At 48.4% G+C, this 25,094-nt stretch overlaps 12 protein-coding genes across 12 annotated transcripts; 5 read left to right on the forward strand and 7 right to left on the reverse strand.

Annotated features, from left to right (window-relative positions):
* Nucleotides 1–2,422: 2,422 nt before the first annotated feature.
* TRUGW13939_05569 (uncharacterized protein) lies at nt 2,423–3,030 on the reverse strand (the record flags this gene model as incomplete). The annotated part of the gene is made up of 4 exons (XM_035488730.1): nt 2,423–2,617; nt 2,683–2,813; nt 2,877–2,976; nt 3,028–3,030. 4 exons carry the CDS (start codon nt 3,028–3,030, stop codon nt 2,423–2,425), a joined length of 429 nt encoding a protein of 142 aa, XP_035344623.1.
* A 214-nt stretch (nt 3,031–3,244) lies between these two features.
* On the forward strand, nt 3,245–4,272 carry TRUGW13939_05570 (uncharacterized protein; the record flags this gene model as incomplete). The annotated part of the gene is made up of 2 exons (XM_035488731.1): nt 3,245–3,424; nt 3,475–4,272. 2 exons carry the CDS (start codon nt 3,245–3,247, stop codon nt 4,270–4,272), a joined length of 978 nt encoding a protein of 325 aa, XP_035344624.1.
* An 886-nt stretch (nt 4,273–5,158) lies between these two features.
* TRUGW13939_05571 (uncharacterized protein) lies at nt 5,159–6,127 on the reverse strand (the record flags this gene model as incomplete). Its single annotated transcript, XM_035488732.1, has 4 exons — nt 5,159–5,400; nt 5,457–5,732; nt 5,821–5,935; nt 6,116–6,127. The coding sequence occupies 4 exons, from the start codon at nt 6,125–6,127 to the stop codon at nt 5,159–5,161; spliced, it is 645 nt and encodes a 214-aa protein (XP_035344625.1).
* Nucleotides 6,128–8,527: 2,400 nt separating this feature from the next.
* Nucleotides 8,528–9,544, reverse strand: TRUGW13939_05572 (uncharacterized protein; the record flags this gene model as incomplete). Its single annotated transcript, XM_035488733.1, has 1 exon — nt 8,528–9,544. One exon carries the CDS (start codon nt 9,542–9,544, stop codon nt 8,528–8,530), a length of 1,017 nt encoding a protein of 338 aa, XP_035344626.1.
* Nucleotides 9,545–10,583: 1,039 nt separating this feature from the next.
* Nucleotides 10,584–11,622, forward strand: TRUGW13939_05573 (uncharacterized protein; the record flags this gene model as incomplete). Its single annotated transcript, XM_035488734.1, has 5 exons — nt 10,584–10,888; nt 10,944–11,253; nt 11,310–11,365; nt 11,428–11,536; nt 11,590–11,622. The coding sequence occupies 5 exons, from the start codon at nt 10,584–10,586 to the stop codon at nt 11,620–11,622; spliced, it is 813 nt and encodes a 270-aa protein (XP_035344627.1).
* Nucleotides 11,623–12,331: 709 nt separating this feature from the next.
* TRUGW13939_05574 (uncharacterized protein) lies at nt 12,332–12,965 on the reverse strand (the record flags this gene model as incomplete). The annotated part of the gene is made up of 4 exons (XM_035488735.1): nt 12,332–12,504; nt 12,566–12,655; nt 12,710–12,825; nt 12,946–12,965. The coding sequence occupies 4 exons, from the start codon at nt 12,963–12,965 to the stop codon at nt 12,332–12,334; spliced, it is 399 nt and encodes a 132-aa protein (XP_035344628.1).
* Nucleotides 12,966–13,722: 757 nt separating this feature from the next.
* Nucleotides 13,723–14,838, reverse strand: TRUGW13939_05575 (uncharacterized protein; the record flags this gene model as incomplete). Its single annotated transcript, XM_035488736.1, has 3 exons — nt 13,723–13,963; nt 14,022–14,223; nt 14,280–14,838. 3 exons carry the CDS (start codon nt 14,836–14,838, stop codon nt 13,723–13,725), a joined length of 1,002 nt encoding a protein of 333 aa, XP_035344629.1.
* Nucleotides 14,839–15,321: 483 nt separating this feature from the next.
* On the forward strand, nt 15,322–16,091 carry TRUGW13939_05576 (uncharacterized protein; the record flags this gene model as incomplete). The annotated part of the gene is made up of 2 exons (XM_035488737.1): nt 15,322–15,857; nt 15,926–16,091. The coding sequence occupies 2 exons, from the start codon at nt 15,322–15,324 to the stop codon at nt 16,089–16,091; spliced, it is 702 nt and encodes a 233-aa protein (XP_035344630.1).
* Nucleotides 16,092–16,289: 198 nt separating this feature from the next.
* Nucleotides 16,290–17,999, reverse strand: TRUGW13939_05577 (uncharacterized protein; the record flags this gene model as incomplete). Its single annotated transcript, XM_035488738.1, has 1 exon — nt 16,290–17,999. The coding sequence occupies one exon, from the start codon at nt 17,997–17,999 to the stop codon at nt 16,290–16,292; it is 1,710 nt and encodes a 569-aa protein (XP_035344631.1).
* Nucleotides 18,000–19,415: 1,416 nt separating this feature from the next.
* TRUGW13939_05578 (uncharacterized protein) lies at nt 19,416–20,822 on the forward strand (the record flags this gene model as incomplete). The annotated part of the gene is made up of 3 exons (XM_035488739.1): nt 19,416–19,558; nt 19,614–20,134; nt 20,188–20,822. 3 exons carry the CDS (start codon nt 19,416–19,418, stop codon nt 20,820–20,822), a joined length of 1,299 nt encoding a protein of 432 aa, XP_035344632.1.
* A 416-nt stretch (nt 20,823–21,238) lies between these two features.
* Nucleotides 21,239–22,543, forward strand: TRUGW13939_05579 (uncharacterized protein; the record flags this gene model as incomplete). The annotated part of the gene is made up of 1 exon (XM_035488740.1): nt 21,239–22,543. One exon carries the CDS (start codon nt 21,239–21,241, stop codon nt 22,541–22,543), a length of 1,305 nt encoding a protein of 434 aa, XP_035344633.1.
* Nucleotides 22,544–22,993: 450 nt separating this feature from the next.
* TRUGW13939_05580 (uncharacterized protein) lies at nt 22,994–24,540 on the reverse strand (the record flags this gene model as incomplete). The annotated part of the gene is made up of 3 exons (XM_035488741.1): nt 22,994–23,767; nt 23,826–24,235; nt 24,327–24,540. The coding sequence occupies 3 exons, from the start codon at nt 24,538–24,540 to the stop codon at nt 22,994–22,996; spliced, it is 1,398 nt and encodes a 465-aa protein (XP_035344634.1).
* Between the last annotated feature and the right edge of the window lie 554 nt (nt 24,541–25,094).

Genomic DNA, 25,094 nt, shown 5'->3' on the forward strand with positions numbered 1-25,094 from the left:
ACACTACTCCAGGGTCTGAGAGCGTCCAACCTCAACATCGGCTAACTAGCTGCTGTTGCGTTTAGCATTTAATAAAGCAGAATACAATAATGTCAAGTAATTATACATATATGAGAAATATAAATGAAATAAATAATATCAGTATATAGTAATAATATACACTGGTATATACTTACTAATTAGATCCCCGCAATACCGTCCAGCAGCCCCCCCACGCCTCACGTGCGGAACCAGTAGTAACATGGTTACAGAACAGGTGGCCCCAGCTCCTTTTGCTGACATGCTGAGCTGGGACCAATCGTCTGGCTCTTTTTCATCTTCTATTTTTCCATTCTTCGAAGAGCTAGTCGGAATAGCCGTTGATCTTTATTTATTTTTTACCTTTATTTTTGTTGAGCTTCAATAATGTATACTCCGTATACTCCGTCAAGGCATGCGATATTGAATACACTGACTGTATCATACCACCTTCTCCCAACTAACATGCCCCTGCTAGTCTTTTGGTCCAGTGCCACTGTCCAGGGTCCAGATGTCACCAGTTGACGCAACCATCAAATGACGACTATCTGCGCCGCCAACATATGGACCTGCAGGGATGTGCCCGCCATTTGCAACGCCTTTTCTTATCTCACAACGGGCTAATGGCCTAATACTCTATTGATTACTATTGCAGCCACTCACTTACATCCCGATCCGGCAATAGGTCTAGATAAATCATCGATTACCCGCCCTAGGTCGAGAGGGGATGTGCATGCAGATGACAGGGTATGAGATGCTAGTACGGAGTAGAGACCCTGCATTATGACTTTGTATATCCGTACTCTGTATTGATAGAGACCAACACCGACATTGGTAATATCCATTTCCTGCATATTATTTACTTGGTATTCTGTATACGAACTGCCTTCCATCTGGCATCAGGCAGGCATACGAAGGCACCATCAAAAAGTCCCGCTTATTAGGATTTTTTTTGAGTACTGTGAGAAATAGGCAAAACTCCCTCCTTCGTTCTCCGTTGCCGTGTGCGGAATACATCGCGTTCCCAGAAGCCCCAGTGCAACTAGCCTACTCCGTAGTCAACCTAGTAACTGATCGAAGCTATACTATAACGGGCTTAACCTCCACGGGTAACTTTTTAGCCTTTGTTACGGAGGTACGTACTCGGTACGTACTCTGTTGAGCTTGAACCAATTAGTATTAGGTAGACCATACGGAACGTAACAGATCCGTATCCGTGCTAACTCATAAGGGTATTCATTATTGTCAAGACGGATCAGAACTAAATAAAAACTGCCGACCAGACCACCGAAATAGAAAAAAGATCACCATCTTCCGTCGGGATCGACGGCCCCGGATCAAACTTGCCCATGTTAGGTCTAATAGGCTGGCGATGAGCAGGGGTTGTGGTCAACTGTTGGGGGGGGTCTGGTGATAGTGACACCGTGATGCATGTACAGTGTGCTAATGGTTGCTTGGTAATTATTATCATTGGATCGACATCGCAGTATGGCCACTGTAACTGTACTGCCAGTTGTTACAAAGTTTAACAGCTGTAACAAACCTCTTGTTGGGCCAACTAGGCCCCCAGTTCATACATCCACAGTTGACCAAAAGACCCAGCCCAGCCTTAAAATGGGCATCATCCACAAGTCCATGTATTGTAGATCACTTCTTATAGCCTGCTTTTACCGTCAATCCTGACGGCGATACCCGACATAGAATGTCCAAGCACGTACTCTGTATGGAGTAGTCCAGTCGCATCCTGGAAAGAACACAGTATTGTTTGGAAACAGTATCATCCGTTGCTCAGGCCGGATTGAAGATTCTGGGTCTGACAGTGGACCACCAGACGGTCGATATTAAAATCCCTCCAAAATGGGGGAGCATAGGAGCATCTAATTACATTCTCCAGTGCTTGGATCATTGTGAGATCCTACTCCGTACAAGCCAGCGTAAATTGAAATCCCCTTTTTTTTTGTCGGCTGCGCTTTTTCTCCTTTTGGGGGATACGTTTCGAGGGATTTCAGGGCTGACAACATTTGATTGTGCTGCTCAGAGTATTCTCGCCTTTTTGTCTTTTTTTTTTCCTTCTTTTCTTTTTTTGCAAACTACCTTTCTCGCTCACAGTACGGAGTACCCTGTACATTTTAGGTATAGCTCTCATGAGTGCAGATATTCGATTAGTGCCAACTGGATTCTCGACATCTCGTCAACTCTACTCGATATCACTGCATCCAGTCAATGTTCATCATATATTCGTTAACCAGCAAGGGCATAGACCATTTATAGCAACTGCCCTTACCACATAACAAGACTGCAGAATATTATACCAAAAACCAGAAATCCCGATCCCAGTAATTCAATGTGCCAATTCCAATTCCAATTCGATTCAATGCAAAAACGCCCGTCCGTATTGCCGCCATCAGTCCGAGCCGCCGCTTAGCTTTTTCTCAATATCAAGCACATCATCTTCACTCTCAACTTCAATCACGCGCTGCACTTCGGCTGTGTTACGCATGAGCTCGACGGCACCGGCATACATCATGCGCGACGGGGGGTTGCAGTTCTCGGGCAGATAGTAAAGGAGCACATATGGTACGGCGAGGCGTCCGGAGGGCTGTGACGAAATATACAAATGAGTATGTAAAACTAAACGTGCCCGGGGGACCAAAAAAAACTGACCAAGGTGTGAGGGTAGCTAAGCAGGATAAATCGCGGTGACGAGTCCGGGAGCTCGTCTGCAATATCTTCTAGTTTCGAGTATACTTGGTTGTCCTCTGCGCGGATTTCTTTCGTTTTGGCATCGACCACATCTATATCCGGTTTATCCTGTCAGCCTGGCTATAAAAATACAACGACAATCGATCAGAACGTACATATAAGAGCTTGAGGGTCCTTTGCTCGCGAAGTACCCAGACGGAACTTTTTGAGTTGGTCTCGTGTCTCCGGAGAGAATGTGTATAATCGCGTGTCAGACTATCGTCAGTCAGTGACCGGCACCTCCCCTCTACTGCCACTCAAACTCACCATGGCTATGTCACAATTCAATGCGCTGGGATTTTTGACCTGAGCTGAACTGTCCTTTTGTCGTCAGTTGTTGAACTGAGGTTGGCCGCAGCCCCGCAATGTCAGACCGGAGAGTCACGTTGGCCGACCCCGCCCTCCGAACACGCTTCTTCTTGCAAGGCTGTTTTCAACCTCATCACCACGGCCACGACAAATCAATTGCTGTTTTCTTCTCTCCATGTTTGGTCGCTTCAATCAAGTAGCTCGACATCTCACCCGCCCTCTACCTAACCTCGCTCAAACCCCGGCAGGGCTCGCTGCCAGCATGACATCATCTGCCAAGTTCTTCGAGAACAAAACCAAAACAATACACACGGCAGCATGTCTGATCATCGGCGATGAGGTTCTGGGCGGAAAGGTTCGCAAACTTACAAACTTCGTCCAGAACATATCCTGACGTGCTTTCAGACAATAGACACAAACTCGGCATACTTTGCGCGATGGTGTTTCTCACTCGGCATCCAGCTCAAACGCGTTGAAGTCATCGCCGACGACGAGGACGAGATTATTGAGGGTGTGCGCCGCATGAGCGCCAACTACGACTTTGTCGTGACCAGCGGCGGCATCGGCCCAACGCACGACGATATCACATACCACTCCATCGCCAGGGCCTTTGGCCTGCCGCTGAAACTGTATCAGCCGGCCTTTGAGCGCATGAAGAAACTGACCAAGCCGCACCCGACCCAGCCGGATTTCAATTGGGATGAACCGTCGTCAGCGCTGACGGCAAGGCTGCGCATGATCGAGTTGCCGTATGACGAGAACATTGACGAGGACAAGCAGAGTGTGTTTGTGGCGGATGATTCCTGGGTGCCGATTACCACGGTGAATGGCAATGTGCATGTTCTACCGGGTGTTCCCCGGCTGTTTGAGAAGCTTCTTGATGGCCTGAAGGAAGTGGTTGTCGTGCCTCGGCTGGCTGATCCCGCGGGGAATGGCTCCTACCGTGTGCTCATTAGTACGCCTCTGCCAGAGAGCACTGTTGCTGGCTATCTGACCGACCTGGCCCTCCGAGTCGCGCCTCATGGTGTCAAAGTAGGAAGCTACCCGCGCTGGGGCAAGAAACGGAATACTGTGACGCTCGTTGGCAGCGACAAGGACTATATCGACTCAATTGTCGCGGATGTAGCGCAGAACGTCCAAGGCAGGCGAGTGGCGACAGAGGACGAGGACGATCCTCCATCTGATACCGAGGCTAAGCAATAGACAGTACTTTGCAACTGTACATCCTACATAGAAATATATATATATATATATAGAGTGTTGTTGTGAAGAAAACCAATTACATGTACCGCATTACCGATTAAGTTGAAAGAACTGTAACTCGTAGACTAATTGCATAGTCTGGAATTGCTCAAAAAATTCTAAAGTGCACCCATACACGATTCCAACCCAGCGTACCGTAACACACACATAAAAACACGCATCAAGGGTTGCATCCAAGACAGGCCCTCTGGGAAAATCGGGCAGAATAACAAAATGACCAAAATATAGCATCGTGTCCCATTTCACACCTCTCGAGCGTACACATCCTTTCTCATACACACGTAGTCCGTGTATGTCGCCGTGGTTTCAACAAATAATTCCTAAGCCTTCCGGATGCATCTGGTGAAGGAATGCCGTCATAACAAGGATAAAAAAGACAATAAACAATAACCACTTGGGGGAATAGCATAAAAGTGGGAGGGACTTTGAAGTCGGCAATAAGTAACAGTCAAATAACGGCGTGAAAAGTTGAGGTTAGGGGATGTGCCAAGATGGGCGCTCACCCGTGGGAAGAATGCAAGGACGAGAAAAATGTAGGAAAAAAGAAAACAAAAGGTCCCGCTTCCTCCAGAACCTAGAGGTGCAAGTAATGTCAAGCTCACAAGTGAAGCAATTTTTTTGAGAGACCAAATCAAGCCTAAGCGTGAAATGTCGATATAAACCGAGAATGTATAAATTAAGATAAGACATGCCATTTCACTAGGCGAACGGCTATGGCGTGGTATTCGGTGGAGAAAATCGCTTCAGTCGACTATTCGAAATGAAAAAAAAAAAAGGTATCGAGGCGGATCCGATAGATTGAAAACTGTTGACTCGGTTGTGTCTTTTACATGACGACACATTTTGAGCAGCATCCGGCTTCATCGCCAGGCTCGGACATGTCCATCTTGCCTCCATGCGAAGCACCACCACCAAAGGCGCCGCTTCCTGAGGGATAGGACGACATGTCCTTGTTGTAGCGGCGAATCTCGCGAACCAGGTCATAAAAGGCGTTATCAACGTTGATGCGAGACTTGGCGGATGTCTCGATGAACTTGCAGCCGAACTGGCGAGCCAAAGATTCACCCTCTGTGAGATATAAGTTAGAAAGACACAGATGTACAGAATCCTGTGATGCAACATACCCTGCTGGGAGACAGCGCGGTCAGACTCCAAATCGCACTTGTTTCCGACAACGATAATGGGGAAGTAGTCCTTGTCCTTCACGCGCAGGATCTGTTGTTGATATGTCATGATTTCCTCGAACGATTGGCGAGAGGTGATTGAGTAGACCAAAAGGAAGCCCTCTCCCGTGCGCATGTATTGCTCTCGCATGGCCGAGTATTCCTCCTGGCCAGCCGTGTCCAGCACATCCAACAGGGCGACTTCATCATCAATCACGCACTGCTTGCGGTACGAGTCTGCAGATCAGCAAGACAGTAAGCAAGCGGAATTTCCCAAGGCCAACACAATACAGCAGCAGAATTTCAGTTGCGGGAGTCTGCCTACCTTCGATTGTCGGATCATATTCATCGACGAAGTGGCTCTGGATTAATTGGATCGTCAAACACGACTTTCCGACACCACCCCCACCAACAACGACCAGCTTATATTCTCGAAGAAACTATTCGGCGCAAAAGACGGAGGCGTCAGTGGATCTGTTTTTGTTTTTGTTTTGTTTATTCTTGGGGTTGGTTTCGCCATCCTTTGTTTCCCCTCTCATCTCTGTTTCAGATGGCTGGTTTGTGCAGACAGGGGCGCAGGGCCAAAGCGGTCAAGACGGAGGGCCGGTTGGGGGACTGACCTTGGAAGCCATTGGGTGTGTATGCGAGCAGCCTGGTCGAGTCTATACAGGAACAGAAGCGGAAGAGGGCAAAAAAATCAGCTATCGCCAGGATGCAGTTCGTTGGAGTCGAGTTTGGATCGGGGGAGGCTTGAGGGAAGCTGCAGGTCTGCAGGTTCGGCGGCGGCAGGCGACGTTGCGGGTGTTTGGCTGCTTTGCCCAGCCTGGCTGCGGCTAGCCTAGGCTAGCCCTAGCTGGCACCGTTGGGCCAGGGTGGTCGCCGGGCGTCTTTGATTCGTAGATATATAGCATTGAGTGTGGCAGAGGCAATGTGGTAATATATTATTAAATCAATACATAATTAATCTATTAATCTACAATAACAGCCATTCTTACCCTCTTTATATTAATCGCTCTCGTCCTATGCGCTTTCCACGGCGTCTTGTTCTTGTTATCTTTCTTGTCAAACACACACACACACACACACACACACACACGCACTAACTACGCAATAATGCTACCGGACTAGTGACTCCATCTAGCGAATCAGTCAGGGCCGAGTGGGAATTGCAGAAAAAATAGGGAGGGGAGGCTGCTAGCCTCTGGGCCTCTTCTCCGTAGGCCCTAACTCGGTAGCTCTGTATGCTTCACTGGCGGAGAGGGGCTAAGGCGGAAGCCGAAATGAAAAGTGGGATTAAATCTACTGAATAATCTGGCACAGAGCATTTCATGCTCGACATACTCCGTACAAGCCGAGGACGTCCCGAGCGGAAACATTTGAAGTGGCCGGTGGTGGATGAATGGCGTTCAGCGGTGAAATCATAACAATGTGACTGATACGTAGTCTTGGTTGGCACTGGCCCAGTTGCTTGCAGCGATTGACAGTTTGCAAATGCGCGTGTCAAGCCAGTGGGTGCTAGCTGTGCGCTGATTGGAAGCGCCCAGTTCTTCTAAGGCAAATTGCTCCTAGTCGCATCCAACCCTAGCTCCAAACTGGATAATGCATCAAACTAGCTGCGCAAGCTAATCCAGTGGGGGCTTTCTCCAGATGTTGGCCCTCGCAAGTGATTATTATTGACCGGTCAATTCATGCCAAGAATATTTTTAGAATGCATTCTTCGCAGCAGCGGTGTGCCACAGGCTCCGTCCTCCATACGGATACAAGAGTTGACATGCCCGGAGTCAAGAGTCAGACCTCCATGACTCCATTCCAAAACTATGACGGGGAAACTGGATGCTCTTGCATAAACCACGCCTAAAAAACGAGCCGTCCCTTGCGGAGGATGCAACGCCGATCCCTGATGCATATAACTCCCCCATCCCACTCCACCGCCAATTCAGCGATGCCTGCTATAATTTGTCTATAATCAATGAATCATATTACTACGCACGATCAAGTTTCTGCACGCCAATTTATTTCAGAATACCCCCTGATTAGTTATTGACCTGGTCGAGAAGATAGATAGAGTGCAAACCCGGATACTACTATAGCACCATAAGCCCACCCCGGACATTTAAAGCTAGCGAGCCCCTTTTCTCCCCTATAGTTTCTGCTCGCCTTCTAGAAACGTCCTCAACTCGATTTGGACGCCATGAGATGGCTCTAGTTTAGACGCACTGCGTCATCGTAATTATTCGCTCGTATTAATTCCGATCTTGGCCGTCGATCTTCTCTGGTAGTACGGTCTACTACGTTGTGCAACCTCCATACATTTCCATCACGTCCACCCAGCCTCGATTTGAATTGGCTTCGCTACATAGTACATACTACTGTACAACGGACGCTTCGAGATTGATGCGCTATTTTTAACTGGCTATGTTTGATAGCAACGTCGACCTTCCAGGTGACACGTTGAACAAGACTCTCGACAATTATCACGGGGCATATTATTGCTGATTAATCTTACGTTGCAGACGAACATATGATAAAAATTCCAAACGATGTAACTCGAATTAATAAGCTAATATTTAGCGATGCACAGGACTGCGTCTACTGAATGCCTGCTTTGCCCTAAAGCGTACTCCAAAGTAGAAGTTCCTGCCTAATTTGGCAATAGCATCAACGTCTATAGACAGGCACGTGAAGGAACTTGAATGTAGCCCAATAAACCAGTAATTTCTATCTCTATTTTGTGAAATACTCTGACAATATATTTTACACGTCTCTCATGTACATAGTACACATACTTCAATGTTCGCGACATTGGAATTTCAAGTAACCGGGTTACCAGCTGGCCCTACATACATGTATGTACCAAATATATGTAGAGAGCAAAAAACCCCCAAATCTCCTAGTAGTGGGCCTTTCTTCGCCCAGATCAGCGGTATACATCGGCAGCATAAAGCTTCTAAAAGCTATGTTATCTAAACATGTAGCAGCCACCGAATGCTCTGCAAACCGGGCCAGATCCAGTCCAAGAAAGATTTTTATTTTCATGTCAGGGTTGGAATACTCTCAAGAGCATCAAAGTACATTGAATTATCATCACTGAGGGTTTCTTGCTCGATTTTGAGTACTTTGCTGCCCGTTACATCCATAGTATCTATGTCCATACTTTCTGCCGGTTCTATTCTGTTTTCTGACGTCTTCTCAGAGAATGGTTCCCTTGAGGTGTTTGGTCTTTTCCACCAGAAACAATTGCGTTTATCCTTCCCCAAAACAGGCTTAGGAGGCTGAAAACATGGTTGAGCCCCCAAATTCGCGGCAACTGGTTGTGTGTCAGGAGTGCTTGACCAGTGGAGAGATGAGCACTTGATAGTTCGCATTTTTAGATTGTCTTGCCTTGGCCTTTTCCTTCCATGCTTCTTCTTTAGCTTGCCGGCGGACCTCTTAGCCCACTCCTCCTTGTTATTGTAAACCCATGCCTTGTATGCACCATCATTGAGGGCACGGTCGGAACTCTTCCAAATATCATCTCGACCCTCGTTCACCCATGTACCAACAGGTGGATATACCTTATGGACACGGTGACGTATAGCATCCATGAAGACTTTCCCTCTTAGTCCCTCGAGCTCTTTGCGATCCCCCATGTAGATCACGGGATCCACCCATTTCTGTGCCTCGCGAAGCAAAATATCTAACCAGAGACTCTGGCGCCTGCTTCTTTCGTTGGGATCCCAAAAGCCGCCGCTGGGTTTCCGCCCGGATGTCGACATTATATAAAACATTGAGTCTTCCGCCGGGGTATTGCTTTGGACTTGTATCTTTTGGTCGAATATGTTTATGTGATGGAAGTCATGCGGCGCTTTCCATTTGTTGGGCCAAGTCCCATATTGGATATCAGGTTGGATCGTTGGATTTACAATTCTATTGAGAGCATCGATTAATCCTTTTCCTGCGGCATCCTTGGAACGCTTCTGGTTCTTTCTAACCCTGTAACGGCTAGAAATCCTTGACGAGGAGCCTTCAGAAGTAATTGTTTTCTTCTGTGCACGCTCTGAGCTGTACATGGCTGCGGTCTCAACAGGTATGTCGTCGAGGATGTGGGAGTTTTGAATGGCTGTTGTTTCCAGTGTTTTTCTGTGTAGGCAGGTAGTTTTCGGTTGATGATAGTGTTATGTCGGAAAAGTACTTGGTAGAAGATGCGAATAAGAAAAGAAAGGTATGATTCTGGTGTGCAGACGTCGCCAAAGCGGTCGTATTTAAGAATTTTGACATGGTCATAATATTACGGCTTCGACCGGCGCCTTTTACTGTCGCCGCGAAAACAATGCTGACAATACCCGGGCAAGAAAGAAAGACGAAAAAGCCCTTTGTAGTACAACATTCATTGTAAATTAACAAAGGGATGGTAATTGTCCGAAAAAACTGCCACAAAACAAGAGATTATCCAATTGCCGAGGCGGAGATGGATAAGATCAAGACTCAGCCCTACACATGGAGGCTGTAGTAAGTTTTAGTATTGCTTTGTTAGTATTGATGAATATTGCTAATTTAAAATAATGTGAAATCGGAACAGAGGCTATTCTGAGAAATTTGAACCAAACATGAAGGCATTCTTTTATATCCATGCATTCATTCTCTTTATGTAACAAGTATTATCAGCATGACAATGACCAGATCGAACATTGAACATATCAATGACTATCGTTGCACAATATATAATTAGATGTTTGACTATGGTATTGTCATTATATCCGTGTTTGACCAATGTTAGGTAGTTTATATATGAAACACTTGAGTATATACTTCAGAAGCTCTCCGGCATCGGCAAAGTGGCCGACGGGAGAAATTATCCCCGCAGCGACGCCATTTCTCCCCCTCATTGCAAGCCGATCCACTGCACCATCCCTTGACCATATCATTGACCATTTCTCTCCGAAGCTGACATCGCTCGTCTCATATATGACTATTCTCAGCAGTGCACGCAAATCAACCACCCACTGTACTCGCGCCGTCTCGTCGTTCGGAGCTCTCCCCGCAGCGTCTCGTCTTTGCTCCCCTTTACGCTATCCCATTATTTCGCACCCACAGTTCCTGAAACGCACCATGGCTTCTGCAGTGGCAAAGCGCCTCGAAGGCAAGACTATTGTCGTCACGGGGGCTTCTTCGGGCATTGGATTTAGCACCGCCAAGGAGTTTGCGCGCACGTCGCCCAAGAACCTCAAGATCATTGCTACAGCCCGACGCGTCGACAAGCTTGAGCAACTGGCCAAGGAAATCAAGGAGGAAGTCGGCGAGGGCGTCAAGGTGCTGCCGGTCGCGCTGGATGTGTCCGACCCGGAGGCCGTCAAGAACTTTGTCCCATCCCTGCCGGCGGAATTCCAGGACATTGATGTCTTGGTAAACAATGCGTGAGTTGGATGGAATTCTCAAATGTGATGAGGTGGTACTGATTACATGTATCAGTGGCCTCGTCAAGGGCGTCGCGCAGGCCCCCAATATCGAGACAGCAGACATTAACATTATGCTCGCCACGAATGTCACCGGGCTGATCAACATGACCCAGGCTGTCCTACCCATCTTCAAGAAGAAAGACAACGGTGGCCGCGGAGACATCATCAATATTGGAAGTATCGCCGGACGGGAGCCTTATGCTGGTGGAAGCATCTACTGCGCTACCAAGGCCGCAGTGCGCAGTTTCTCCGACTCATTGAGAAAGGAGCTTATCTCTACGCGTATTCGAGTTATTGAAGTTGATCCAGGTCAAGTTGAGACTGTAAGAATATCTTTTCTATTCAGCCAATACGATCTATTAACTCTTTTTTTCTGTAGGAATTTTCTGTTATCCGCTTCTATGGCGACAAATCCAAGGCTGACGCCGTTTACGCGTATGAGCCCTCTTGACCCGAGCAGTGATGCCGATGTTTGATACTAACATTCCAATCTGTAGTGGCGTTGAACCTCTTACTCCCGACGACATTGCTGAATTCATCGTCTTTGCCGCCGGCCGCAGAGAGAATGTTGTCATTGCCGACACTCTTATTTATCCTAACCACCAGGTAAACACCCTAGATTTTTCCATCTTGTTGCTGAATTTTGCTTACAATTACAGGGCGGTGCCGGTGCTCTTCACCGTAAAGCATAAACACGAAAAATAAAAGGTTGGAAGGATATTGCTTGGTCATGTGTATACTCATTCACATAAGACATAGATATATGCGTACTTTGAATGGAATTGTCTTTATTCCAGGTAAAGACTGCAGATATATAGCTTTCACCAGGCTACCATCTAAGGGTCTGCTGTTCTAGAACCCGTATTATAGAACCTGGCCCAAGCTCAAATATTATAGTCGAACAACTCACAGCATCAGTTCAAAAGAAGTGCTCTTTCCTGCATAGTTTACATATTATGACATGAAAAATCATCGACCAACATTAAGTATATAACTGCTCCCACCAAAAACACACCCGTCTCCAGTTATCCAGTTGCATTCTCCGGGTTCCATGGAAATCACATCAAGAAAATAGAAAGAATAATGTTCAAGATAGATAGAAAGAAAAAATAAAAAAGATCAAAGGTATTACGAATCGAGAATGCTCAAAGATTCGCAATATCGTCAGAATCATATATAATCGCATATACGCTTCTATCGTGTTGTCGTAATGAGGTGTCATTCACCGCCGGTCCATCCAAAAACGAAGTAACGCCCTGCGAAACAAATCTGATACCCCAGAGTCCACCTTCGTCAGATAGTTAATATTTCACGGAAAAAATAATATAACGCCTCTCGAGTGGACTTTTATTGGAGACCAGATGTTTCAGGCGTTTCGGAAGTGGGCGCAAAACGGTCGACTTAAACCTGCTCGGCGCCCCAGCTGGGGTCGGAATCTCGCATGTTGGAGGGGGGCTCAATCGAAGGAACAAATTCCAGCGCAATGTAGCCGAGACCGATGATACCGATAACCGAGCCGGCAATGTAGCGGAGGACGTGGCCGTCCAAAAGAAGGCAGCCGACAAAGATATAGACTAGACTCGACTATCAGTATGCCAGAATCGGATTAATGGCCTTTTTATCAAATAAACTTACAGCCACCACGTCCAAGGAACGAAAAGAGGAAAGATGCGTAACGGTAGACGTAGTCAGGGATTTGAGGAAGGAATTCAAGGCCGCCGACAACTGTGTCGCAGTTAGCTTTTCTTGCTTCTGGAAGCGCAGTTTCGTTTCACGTACTAAGACCGAAGATGATAACGTAGATTCCAACAATCAATTTGCCGATTCCAAAGGGAAAGAATTGACTGATACCACCCAGAACCATTAACACGCCGATGGCGATGTTTATCAAGCGACTGCACGAAAATTAGTCGCAACCCATTATCCAAGCCATGTGAAGCCTCTTGTTATCCCATCCACAAAGAATTCAACAAGATTCTTGATCTGAACCACAGCTGAATGGCGGGGAGACGTACAAAACGTTGGAAAGATCCATTGTGACAGTGTGGAGAGGCAAAGGAAAGTTTGCGGTTCGACGGTTGTTCGGCGCAGTTTCTGCTTAAAAAAAATACCTGAAATAAGAAACAGTATAATCAGCGCATTGATAGAGAAAGAATCCAGGACGGCATGAGCGCTGGGGAGCGCTTGCGATAAGTCTGTTTAGACTAGGCTTCAACGTTCTTCGACGCCTAATAGTAGTCCGAACAACAACACCGCAGGCTCCGTGCGCAGTCTTGCAGAAACCCAGACTCTGGAACAGTGGCGCATACCTAGACTCGAATGGGTTGTATTGTTGAGAGTGCAGCAACTAGATGTGTTGGCGAGACAAAGCAAAGGCGAAGTTTTGCAGAAAGAGATTAAATGAGAGTAATTAGTTCATTAGCTGGAGCTCAGGAGGCTTTGCACGCATGCGTCAGCGCCGCTGATTATTGGCTGACGAGGCCCACTCCCCGCAACCAGTCAGCGGCCAATCAGAAGTATTGTTTGAAATCCGTACCTATTTACATAGCAATATTCGATGTTTTTCTGGTAGAAATGGGAGTGTTTAGAAGAATTTGGAGAAGAGAGCACAAAAGTTCTGAATGTCCGGTTGTATACTGGTCTTCTCTTGCAAAAATGTGCATATTATGGGGCTATCCGATCCTTTCAATGTTGAATTGTAGACTTGATATGTCATTGGTATTTTTAGAAACACGAAATATGGACCTTCAACCTTGGCACCTGTTCATACACAATATACCGGATTCGGCGCATCATATTTTGCCAAATCGGTACTGCGCCCAACTCAAGCTTGCCTCAGGAAATGTCCATAGTTGCTCGCCACGGTCCGTCCCTGCAGCACCCGCACTGATAAGAACCGGAAGAAGATGCTCTACACTGGGATGGGCCTGTCTCGCGTCACTGCGGCTTATCAAAGCCGACATCTGGGCCTGGCGTTCCTCGGGATTTGCCGTGGTGGCCTCTTTTAATGCTTCGTCGAAGCTGAAGGCGTAACTGGCAACAATGTTAGTTCAAAGACAACTTATTTCTAGCAAAAGTCCAAGTTGCTTACGGCATGGTCTCGCCAGTTGTCAATGTCCTCCGGAAATCACGAGTATTATGGACAGCCATTCCGGCGCCGATGATGAGGATATTTTCATCTCGAAGACTTTCCAGCGCTTGTCCGAGGCGGTAATGTTGATCCAAGTCCTCACTGTCAAACAGGGAGACTTGCACTATTGGCACACCTAATGGGTTCTTCTTTGGATTAAAAGCTGGAGAGAAAAACTGCATTAGAAAAAAGACATCATCCTGGGGGGATCCCACTTACCAGCCATAAACCCAGCCCAGACACCATGGTCAAGACCCCTTTCGACTCTATCGACCTCAATCCCAGCAGCCCCCAATTTTTCAATAACCTTTTCGGCAACCTCCCTACTGCCCTTGTTCGGATATTCGTGCTCATAGAAATGTGCCGGGAAGCCATAGAAATCATAAATGATATCCATCTGCTCGCCGACATTGATCTCAATCTTGTTCGGGCTGCTTTGCCAGTGCGCAGAGAAGACGACGACGGCCTTGGGCTTGACCTTTGTCGTAATCTCGTGACCGATGCTGGCCAGTTGGGTATAGGCAGGATGCTTTGTATTTTCGATGAAATTGGGCCCGCCAATGCCGAGGAAGTAGACCGGTGTCCGTGTTGGAAGATCACCGTTGGTCTCCGAAGCCATGGTTTGTGCAGAGCTCTCCAGGTGGGAGCAGTTAAATGTAGACTGAAAAATGCCGGGGGTGTACAACTGGGCAATACGGATGGCAAACGGGATAGTCAGACCAAGAACAAGAACAGCAAGATATTTTGAGCAGACAACTGATCGGATGGACGAGGACATTATACCCTCGGTTCTTCCAACGATATAAAGGGCAGAGAATGCATTATTAATGATTGCAAAATACTTTATCACTATATGACAAATGAATTACCGCACTGGAACTTTGGAAGCAGTTTGATGCAAATCCTGACGCACCACCATATCCATCATTCCCGCGCGCAATCGTTATACTTCTTCTTGGGTGATGGCGAATAGGGAGACGTTCGGGGAACGAGCGGGTCATCGCGCGCGGCTTGTGGGTCTTTATAGTTGCCCTAAAAGGCAAGTCATGGATGTGTCTTCAATATTGTGTGCCTAAAGAATAAGTTTAGAATTTGATTTCAAATCATTAACGACAGTGGAGTAATAAACTAATTATTACCGATAAATTAATGTAGAGTCGAAGTGTATAAATACCATAGTGCCATTCTTGTATTCCAGATCAAATCTTCTCCAGAGCCAAAAATCTTGAGATACGAATTGATCATTACTATAAAAAGCACAATGGCAGCTGCCCCTGTTGTACTTATCCTCGGAGCCGGGCCGAGAATTGGCGCTTCTGTCGCCCAGAAATTCGCCAGTGTCGGCTACAAAGTGGGAGTTGTTTCTAGGAAGGGAACCGATATCAAGAGCGCCGAAGGACTCCTCTCCCTCACGGCAGACTTTAGCAAGCCCGACTCAATCCCGGCGTTGTTCGAGGCAGTCAAGGCCGAGTTTCATACCTCTCCTAGCGTTGTCATCTACAATGCAGCGGCACTCACGCCTCCTCCCGTCAAGGACTCCCTGTTTTCAATTCCTGCGGAGAGTGTTGCGTCGGACTTGAATATCAATACTGTTAGTCCTTATGTCGCAGCGCAACAAGCTGTTATTGGATGGGAAACGTTGCCCAAGGAGACCAAGAAGACGTTTATCTACACCGGCAACATCATGAATGTTTCCGTTGTGCCCGTGCCAATGATGTTGGATCTAGCCATGGGCAAGTCGGCCTCGGCGTCCTGGATCGGCCTCGCTGATACATTGAGTACGGATAAGGGGTTTCGGTAAGTATTTCTTTTTTCTTTTACTTTTTTACAAAAAAAAAGTTCGTATAGACTGTCTAACGTTTTAGATTCTTCTATGCCGATGAGCGTTACGAAGACGGCAAAATCAAGGGAATGGCACTTGATGGAGCTGCACATGCTGAGTTTTATGCACAGCTAGCAACCCACGAGAATGTTCCATGGAACGCGACATTTGTGAAAGGCAAGGGTTATGTGCAATTCAAGTCTGGTTAGCAGTGGGGATCGAAACTATGTAGTTGCAATGACTTGTATTTGCTAGACGCAGTATGTATCAATTGATATTCAAATTGCATCTGCAATTGCTGCTGTATTCACCATTGCACGGGTATACCACGCCGCCTATTTCAACATCAGAATAAACCCTTTAAAGTGCATATTTTGAAGACAGCAATACTGTTTTACGAATGACTCTTAAACGAGAAGCACTAAATCATCTTGAGTCCTAAAGCATGCAGCGATATCGCGGGTCGTACCACCAACACCTCTGTGCCGCCACGTATTCTCCATCATCTCAAGCGCCTTGTGTATCGTGCCAAAGAAGCTTGGTGGTTGCAGTACCTCGACTATTCCACGAAATTGAGCTTCTTGGCCGGGCTCTGCAAGGCATCCTGCGACGCAGAACGGCCACGCCATTGTACGTAGCAAGGCCGGCGATATTTGGCCTTTGAGTAGCAGCTCGATGACTTGGCTCACGTTGCAACGCACGTCTACGTTGGCGGGCTGCCATCCAGAGACAACCGTAGATAGATAAACGAGGGCTGCATGAGTCCAGACACGAGTAACCAAGAAACCCTGGCAGACCGGTGGAGCAAAAACATCCAGAATACTGCTTCTCTCTCTGGAGAAATGTGCTAGATCGGTACCGAGACTGGCGAGATGGGTCGATAACGACTCCTTGATAGCCGTAGCACGATGGACTAGCTCCACGACATCGAGATTCCCAGCTGCTATACAATGCTGTTTCCAAGCGTCAAGTGTAGAAATTTCGCCAATTTGCAGCAGGATCCAGTTTTTCATCCCGACAATAGCTTCGAGGTTAATAAAGGGCTTGCCAGTGCCTTCGATATTACCAAGAAGGCTGTGGTGATACTCATAAAGCCTGGGCTGGCTCTGAAGGACCGTGCTAGCAATAATATCATCGAATATCACAAGAGCGGAGGAAAAGCGAAAAGCAGCTTGTTCTGCACTTGGAACCTGGTCACCCGGGCCAGACCAGCTCGAGGATGAACCCAAGTGGCTTATAACAGCTTCAAATTTTGAACTAGGTGCTCCCAGTTCAAGGACACTGTCGAGGAGTTGTCTAAATAGAGCAAGCGCAGCATTGAGATGATTCTGCCAGTTATGAAAGCTCAATATGGCAATCTCAAAACGTTGCAGTTGCATGATGCTTGACATGATCCGGACAGCGCCGTGCAGATGCCCTGCGATACCCGATCCGTCAATCACCTGCAGGGCTTGCCTCAAGACACCAAAGGCATCACCAGTTTGCGTGAGCACTTTCTCCCAGTCTAAATCGCAGTCGGCCGCGGTGCCCTGGGCAAGAGAAAAGAAATACACGCTCTGGCATAGAACGGCCTGTCGCACTACGGGCCTGCTTATAATCATTTCCAAGATCCAGGCTCTTCCGCCTTGAAGGTACGAAGGCCGGTAGAACGGGAAGAGGAAGGGAAACAGGGTTTCGAGGTAGAAAGTGAAGAGTACGGCTTCAGACCGCTTGAGAGTCATGCTCTCGGGGGCGCCCTGGCTACTATACATGTTGCCAGCCCCGTGTTGAAGCCAGAGAGAAGACGGGTCTGGACTCGGTTGCACCGTGTTTGTCTCTAAGAGATTTAATACCGGGCAAGCCCGCTCGCTGGGCGAATCTTGCGATATCGCCATCGGTTCGGCGGAGGCGTGGATCGCATATCCCCCTTCACGGCGATGGCGAGCGTTCTCTTTGACCTCGCGTTTGACGCACTCAGCCATCTCGTCCTGCTTCACGCCGCCGTCCATCCACTCCGGTTTCTCATCCTGGTAGTGACATGTGATATCAAGTGCGCTACAGACAGCACATACAGGATAGGTTTCGTCGCATTTTTTGCGCCGAAGCCGGCAGGTCCAGCAACCATTGGAGCTCCGCATTGTGGTGCATCGTCTATAATAAAAACATCGTGATGATGTTTGCTTACTGATGAAGTTCGATGTCAGCAATATGCCGGTTGATCGGTCCCGCGCCTAGCACCACCTAACTGCGCGCCATACGGTGTTCGTGATATTTGAGGTATCAACCGATAGTGATACAAAAGACCGCGGCGAGACTTTCGGCGTCGCCTGGAGTGGGTCCTGCACACCAGCCAATAAGGATTCAGTTAATTATGCTGACTAGCGCGGTTCAAACCAATAAGCCAATCGGAAGGCGCGCCTGGGACCACTGAGTGAGACCCACACGGACGGCCCATTCAGCCAATAGAAGCGCAGAGAATTGCTGTGCAAGCGGGGCAACGTTGGTTCGCGGCAGCCAATGGTATGAGGGAGATTAGCAACAAGCATGTTCTCAGTGCGTCCCACTCCCAGCAGTTCCGAGATTAGACTCGCGCCAATCCTGGCGTCATCTCACCATTTGTCTCAACGGTCTTTCATTGATTCTTGTTGTTGGTATTACGCATCGCCAATATTATCTTAATACTCAAGCGAGGAAGGTCGAAGCACTCTCCACCCCACCACCACAAGAAGTTTCCAAGTCCCAGTTCTCGGGGTTAACCTGTCTGCACTAAGCCTCTTGAACCCTGCTTCTACTCCGAGTACGTGCAGCATCGCCTGTGTTGGGCTGGAAACAGAAGCCACGCACACAACACGACTTGTGCGACGTGCGAGATAATCAAGATCAAAACAATCGTTATCATAATCATCCAATATCGCATCATCTCGCTGCGGCTGCGTGTTGATTTGTCAAGGCCTCAAAGGCTAACTTAGCCCACCCCCGGTCCTGCCAAGACATAAGAACAACAACAGGATCGCCCCGTCTTTCCAGAAATTCCGCTCTGAACCTCGCTTCTCTCTCTCTCTGTGTGCTGGGGAACAACAGCCAAAAAGAAAGAAGAAAAAAATTCTCCTCGCTATTTGCAGGGTCGCAACGCTCCGCAAGACTTTCGACCGTGCCTGCCGTCAGCTGCCGCCGCCTCGTCACCGGCCGAACAACGCCACTCACCGACTCGACTCCCCAGACCTTCGTCGTCCCAACACGTCCAGTCGTTTCAAACCCCAGTTTCTTTCCGACTTTGATCAGCTCTCGTCCTTTGAAAATATATTATATTACCGACCTCATACAATCTAGGGTTGAGGAATGTGCCCGTGAGCGACATCGGTGTTTGTGCTGCCCCGAAAAGCCGAATCGGTCAGATTTCTTGAACAAGGGAGAGGTTTCCGTCGCATACCTGGGGGTTCAAAGTATTAGTTGCAACACGGTGCTTAGGGACGAATCTTGTGCGCAGAGACATTGCACACCCATCCCTAAAGGACCGAAAAGTAGGTAGGTATGAAGGTTGGCAAACTGCCAACATGCACATCTCAGACTCGATGGATATGACACCAGATCAACCCCTGGCTAGCAGGGAACCATCTGAAAATGGCTCCGCTGGACCCCGGCGGTCACCTAAACCCTCTACAAACCGGGATGCCCCCTTTTTGGGTCATTCGTGCAGGTATGGTAATTCACTTTACTCGTTGAAAGACCTTCCGAGACTGACGGGTGCCTAGTAATTGCGGTACAAAGAGTACGCCTCTCTGGCGAAGATCGCCCACCGGTGCTATGATCTGTAATGCATGCGGACTATATTTAAAGGCGCGAAATGTCCACAGGCCGACAAAGCGCAACCGTCCTCGCTCTCAGGTTGGGTCAGGCGGAGATGTGGATCCAGATGCACACCCTGTGTCTTTAGAAAAGCCGGCCACGTCGCCAGCAACTGGTTGCAGTTCTGTGGGATCGTGTCCAGGCGGTGGGAACTGTAACGGGACAGGCGGTGCCGAAGGCTGCGAGGGATGCCCGGCTTATAACAATCGTGTGTATAAAGCGGCTTCACGAACGATCTCGACGACGCAACCTGTGTATCCTCAGCCTTCCACCGAGGAAGAAAAGACAAACCCCAGTGCATTTGAACCAATCTCTGGAGGAAATAATGCAACTGGTGACCTTTTAGTTGCGTGTCAGAATTGTGGTACTACAGTAACACCTCTTTGGCGACGCGATGAGAGTGGACATCCCATCTGCAATGCATGCGGTAAGTTTTAGTTGGACTTGAAATGATCTAGTTCATGAGCTGATAATTTTTAGGACTGTATTACAAGCTTCACGGATGCTATCGACCCACGACTATGAAGAAATCAGTCATCAAAAGAAGGAAACGAGTCGTGCCTGCGATGCGTGACCACTCCCCCAGTGGTTTGACACAGTCATCAGAGGGTTCTTCTGTCTCGCCCGAAACCAGGCCTGCAGCCCTCGCCCATATATCTGACCGAATCCTGGCTCCTCCCCCGGTCGACTTTACTGGATACAATTCGAAGGCGACGACTCTTCCTCACCACTCCGGTCCTCGTCTGCCTGAGCTGCAATCCACCTTCCGTCGCCAGTCACGTTCACCTGGGTCAACACCAGGTAATAGAGATGGAGAGATATTGGCCCCAATCGAACCGTCGAACCAACTTCCTCCGATCATGTCGCAAGCCAACCCTCCTCCTCCGGCTCGTCTTAGTCCGATTTCCTCGATTCTAAACCAGGGCACAGGAGCGGACGAATCCAAAATGGCTGGGTATCGGCACTCGCCACCGTTGCATTCGCCATTACCTTCTCCTGGCCAACCGGATTCTTATCTCAAGATTGACCGTCGGTCACAGCTTCAGCGCGAGGCCGAGCAAATGCGGGAGGCTCTCAAGGCCAAGGAACGAGAATTGGCAGAACTTGAGAGATAACCATGGATTTTCTCCCAGCATAAATACGACCATCACGATGCGTTTTGTGGCATTTTACACTACTAGATTATACCCGGGGTGCAGTAGGCTAACTGGATAGTACACTCCCATATTGAAACGGAGTTAGTTTATTTTCTCATTTTTCTCATTTGGCCGTTGGAGGGGTTTTTTTTCTCTCTTTTTCACTCTTTTTTACTCTTTTTCTCTTTTTGTTCAGTTTTCAGCGATGCGAGGAGTGTCAAGGGGCAAAAGCTGGGTTGGCTATTTGAGTTTACCGAATATGTATGTCATGATGAAGTTGAATGAATAAGCATGTGTCCTCCTTTCCACCATTTTCGATATTTTCTTTCATGCGATAGAAATCAATTAATATTTCATCCATGTGTTTACCCAGCATATTTGAAAGAAAGGCTCCCATGCAGAACGAGTTTTGTCTGAACTTCACCGGCGACGTCATGCTCGGCCGGCTTATCGACCAGCTCTTCCCGACACACGTCGACAACGCCGAAGACCAAGCACACGCCGAGTCATTCGTCGCACGATTTCCACACTTGCAGTCGTACTCACCCAGCAGCCCCTGGGGCTCGACACTGCCACTGTTCGCCGAGTCGCACCTCAACCTGATCAACCTAGAGACGGCAGTGACGACAAACCCGGAGGCGTGGCCGGGCAAGACCTTCAACTATCGCATGCACCCGGCCAATGCCTCTGCTACTCTGGTTGCAGCACATATCGACTTTGCCAGTTTGGCGAATAACCACACGCTCGACTTTGGCACCGAGGGGCTTGTCGAGACCGCGTGGACGCTGAAGAACGATAGCCGCGAGACCGCCGCGCGAGTGGGCATTGCAGGTGCCGGCGAAACCACGCAAGAGGCGATATCGCCAGCCACGCTGGAATTACCCAGGAGCAAGAGTCAGGGGGGCGTCAAGCAAGGCGGTCGACCGACTGCGCTGTCGGCGGATGACCAGAAGGAGCGTTGCGAGAAGCATATCGTGCATGTCTATGCGGCGAGCGACCACCCGTTGATGTGGAACGATGTGCCGATGTTTCATCTGATTGATTATTCGGACAAGACAAAGGCGCATCTCAAACGTGTCGTTGAGAAATACTCGTCTTCTGTACCAACTTCAGCCCCGTCTTCGTCGACATCGAGACTAGACAGTGTATCCAATGAGTCGTCACCACCATCACTGAAGATATTCTCTATCCACTGGGGACCAAACTACTCATGGCACCCCGCGGATAAGATCCGCTCAATGGCGCATTTTCTGATCTTTGACTGTGGTATAGATATCGTCCACGGCCATTCGTCGCATCATATCCAGGGCGTGGAATGCCCGGCTCCTGGGAAGCTGATCATCTACGGCTGCGGCGACTTTGTAGATGACTATGCGACTAATGAAAAATACCGTAATGATCTCGGTGCCGTTTATCGAGTTATCGTGCGCGAGGAGAGTCGAGAAGGAAATAATGACACCGGGCCTACTAATGCTCTTCTCACACCCGTCCGATTAGAAATATTCCCGACGAGTATAAAGCTGTTTCAGGCTCATTTATTGAGCAACACCAAGGACAAGGACCATAAATGGGTCTGTGAGCGAATAAGAACGCTGACGGGGGAATTGGCCAAGTCTGGGCATAGCAGCTGGGCTGGTAAGAGGAATCTTATTAGGTCAGATCTTGGGAAGAGAGGTCAGATTATCATGGACTTGATTTGAGAGTAGCCTAAATGTAGTAACTTATTTGGGTAACAATCCTATCACTCTATCTTAGTTTGATATCAACGTCCCATTCTCGAGTTCTTTTCTAGACTTCTTACTCGATAAGATCTGTACTCGAACAAAAGTATAATACTGATTATTCCAAGATCTGAAATTGGTCTTCAATTTCTTCCATGTTTGCTTCATGGATAGATGGTAGATGGCAGACTGGAGGCCCAGCCTCTATCCTATGTACAACGCAGTCATCAGTTGACGCTCTGAAAAGAGAAAACAAGTTTTGACCGTCTCAGCCAAAAATAATAAAAAACAAAAAAAAAACACCAAACGCCTTGCCATGCAGAATGCTGGTCGCCGCCTAAAAATGCTGACAAACGCCCAATAATATGCTCATATCGTCGTCACAAGGCATCGCACAAATCGTTTGACTAAAAAGAAGTAAAATACCCTCTATTCTTCTGCTTTCACCTCCGTCTCGGGGGAGGTGGTCAAGGAGGCAGAGCGGGTCATTCGGCTGACTGGAATAGGATTATTCGGTCGCCGTGGTCGTAATTTACGACTTTTCTCTGGCAGCTGGTGCTGCGGTGGTGGTGGTGTTTCGTCCGCAGAAGAAGGGCTGGCTTGTTTGGCTTCTGCATCTGAGCCAACCCGCAGCCGCAAAGACACGAGATCGGGCTGTTCCTGATCGCCGATGTTGATACCCACGGTAACTTTGGGCAAGATGCGGCGTTTCTGCTCTCGGCCTCGGTGGCGTCTTCCAAGGGTAGGGCCACCTTCGTCATCACTATCATCGGCAGAGCGTTTGCTAGCGGTGCTGTGCCGAGATGAAGATCGAGACGATGCTAGACGCGGTTTGAGTGTGGCCTGTAGGATACTAGGAAGTGGCCGTTCGTCCTTGGATGAACTCGCCAAGGTCGTTACCGAAGACTGTGAGGATGCGGCCGATGCCGAGGATGATGTTATTGAAGACGTCGAGGATTCTTCGTCTAGTAAGTTGGCAAAAGCCCGGTCGATGTTCCCTCGACATCGGCGGAGCATTTCGACTATAGTGTCGTGATTATACTGGCCTCCTAAACCCTCCTGGATACACGATATTTTCCATGGTGTAGCAATTTCGAGGTCAACAAAGAGCGGATCCTCCTCAGCCGGCTCCTTGGGACATACACTAGGCATGCCCTCGTGTGGGCCATCCATGTTTCGTACAGACGAGTAATGAACATTATTCTTGATGTAGTTAGCAAGGTGTACATCTGCAAGTAGATAGAACTATATCATGTCTTACAGTATAGGCTAAATGCAAGGTGTCGCGTGGTTCGCGTTCGGGGGCATCCCACGCTCGGAAATCCTGGACATTATCCTCACTATACACCTTGATGTCACGTCGGTAATACTGGCAACAGGCCTGGATCTCCTCGGCACCTCCCCAGACATAGTCGGTCGCGGTGCGGGTGACCATGTCTTGAAACGCGTCTTCAATCTCGGTCGGAGTCGGCGACGGGGTCATCATGATCGGGGGCCTTGTTTTCCGGGGCACGACGCGTTTGGAGCGACGCTCGCCTCCTCCCACGACAGCAAACTGGGCGAAGTACTCGCGGTGAGCCTCCATGTGTGAAGCCAGACTGTCGCGTATCTCGGTGGCGTGGTCGAAATCGCCGTACATTTGATCGGACAAGGCATAGTACAAGCAATTTCCTATGAATTATGAGCATTATATTTATGAGAATGGTTGGTACTATAAACAATAAACGGCATAGTTGAGCAGTGCAAAGGAGTGCGGACGTACCGTCGCCCTTGGTCTCGTGAGCGTACAAGCCGCGATCGGCGAGGGTTTTCAGGTTGACATCGACGTTGTCGAGACCAAGCAACTTGGTCTGCGAGCGAGTCGTCCGCCTAAGCACAGGCTGGGGCGTCGGCGTGGCTGACTTTGCTCTGGTCGAAGGTTTGCGGGCGGCCATCACGGGCACGATCCTGTCGCGGTTCACCGGCACGTCAGCCATGATTGCATCGAAGAATCTCCCTCATTTGGCAGACGCAACGAGGGTGATTCTTCTTTGCAGGCAGAGCAATCGGGGGAAGAATGGGGGTAGTCGAGTATTAAATATTTTAAAAAAGAAAAAGCAACAAAAACGACAGCAATAGCAACAAGAACAAGGGGAAGAAGCACTGGCTCGGTCGGGTATGCAAGGAGGAAGAGACAAAGAAGCGAGACTGGGCGTACCGGATGAATTGTGGGCAGACCCCGAGCCCGTGATTGGCGGGTGTGGCCAGGCGGTGGGGTCGTTCTGCCGGTGACGAAAGAAGTATATCTCTAGTTTTGATGTTTTTTGGCTGTTTCTGAGGGTTTATCTAGAGTAGAAGAGGTGGCAGGAATATGTAGTAGACTGGAAGCTGCTGACGGTGCTGAGTTGCTGAGTTGCTGAATTGCCGAAAGTTGCTGAAAGATGTTGAAGAGCATGCATGACGACTGACCAGCCAACAGACGAAGAGTAGAGATAACAAACAGCTGCTGCTTGAGACGAAAGTTCTTATTATTCAATAAATTACACCTGTG

The sequence above is a fragment of the Talaromyces rugulosus genome, chromosome III, assembly GCF_013368755.1.
Source record: "Talaromyces rugulosus chromosome III, complete sequence".
In the NCBI taxonomy this organism is placed as follows: Eukaryota; Fungi; Ascomycota; class Eurotiomycetes; order Eurotiales; family Trichocomaceae; genus Talaromyces; species Talaromyces rugulosus.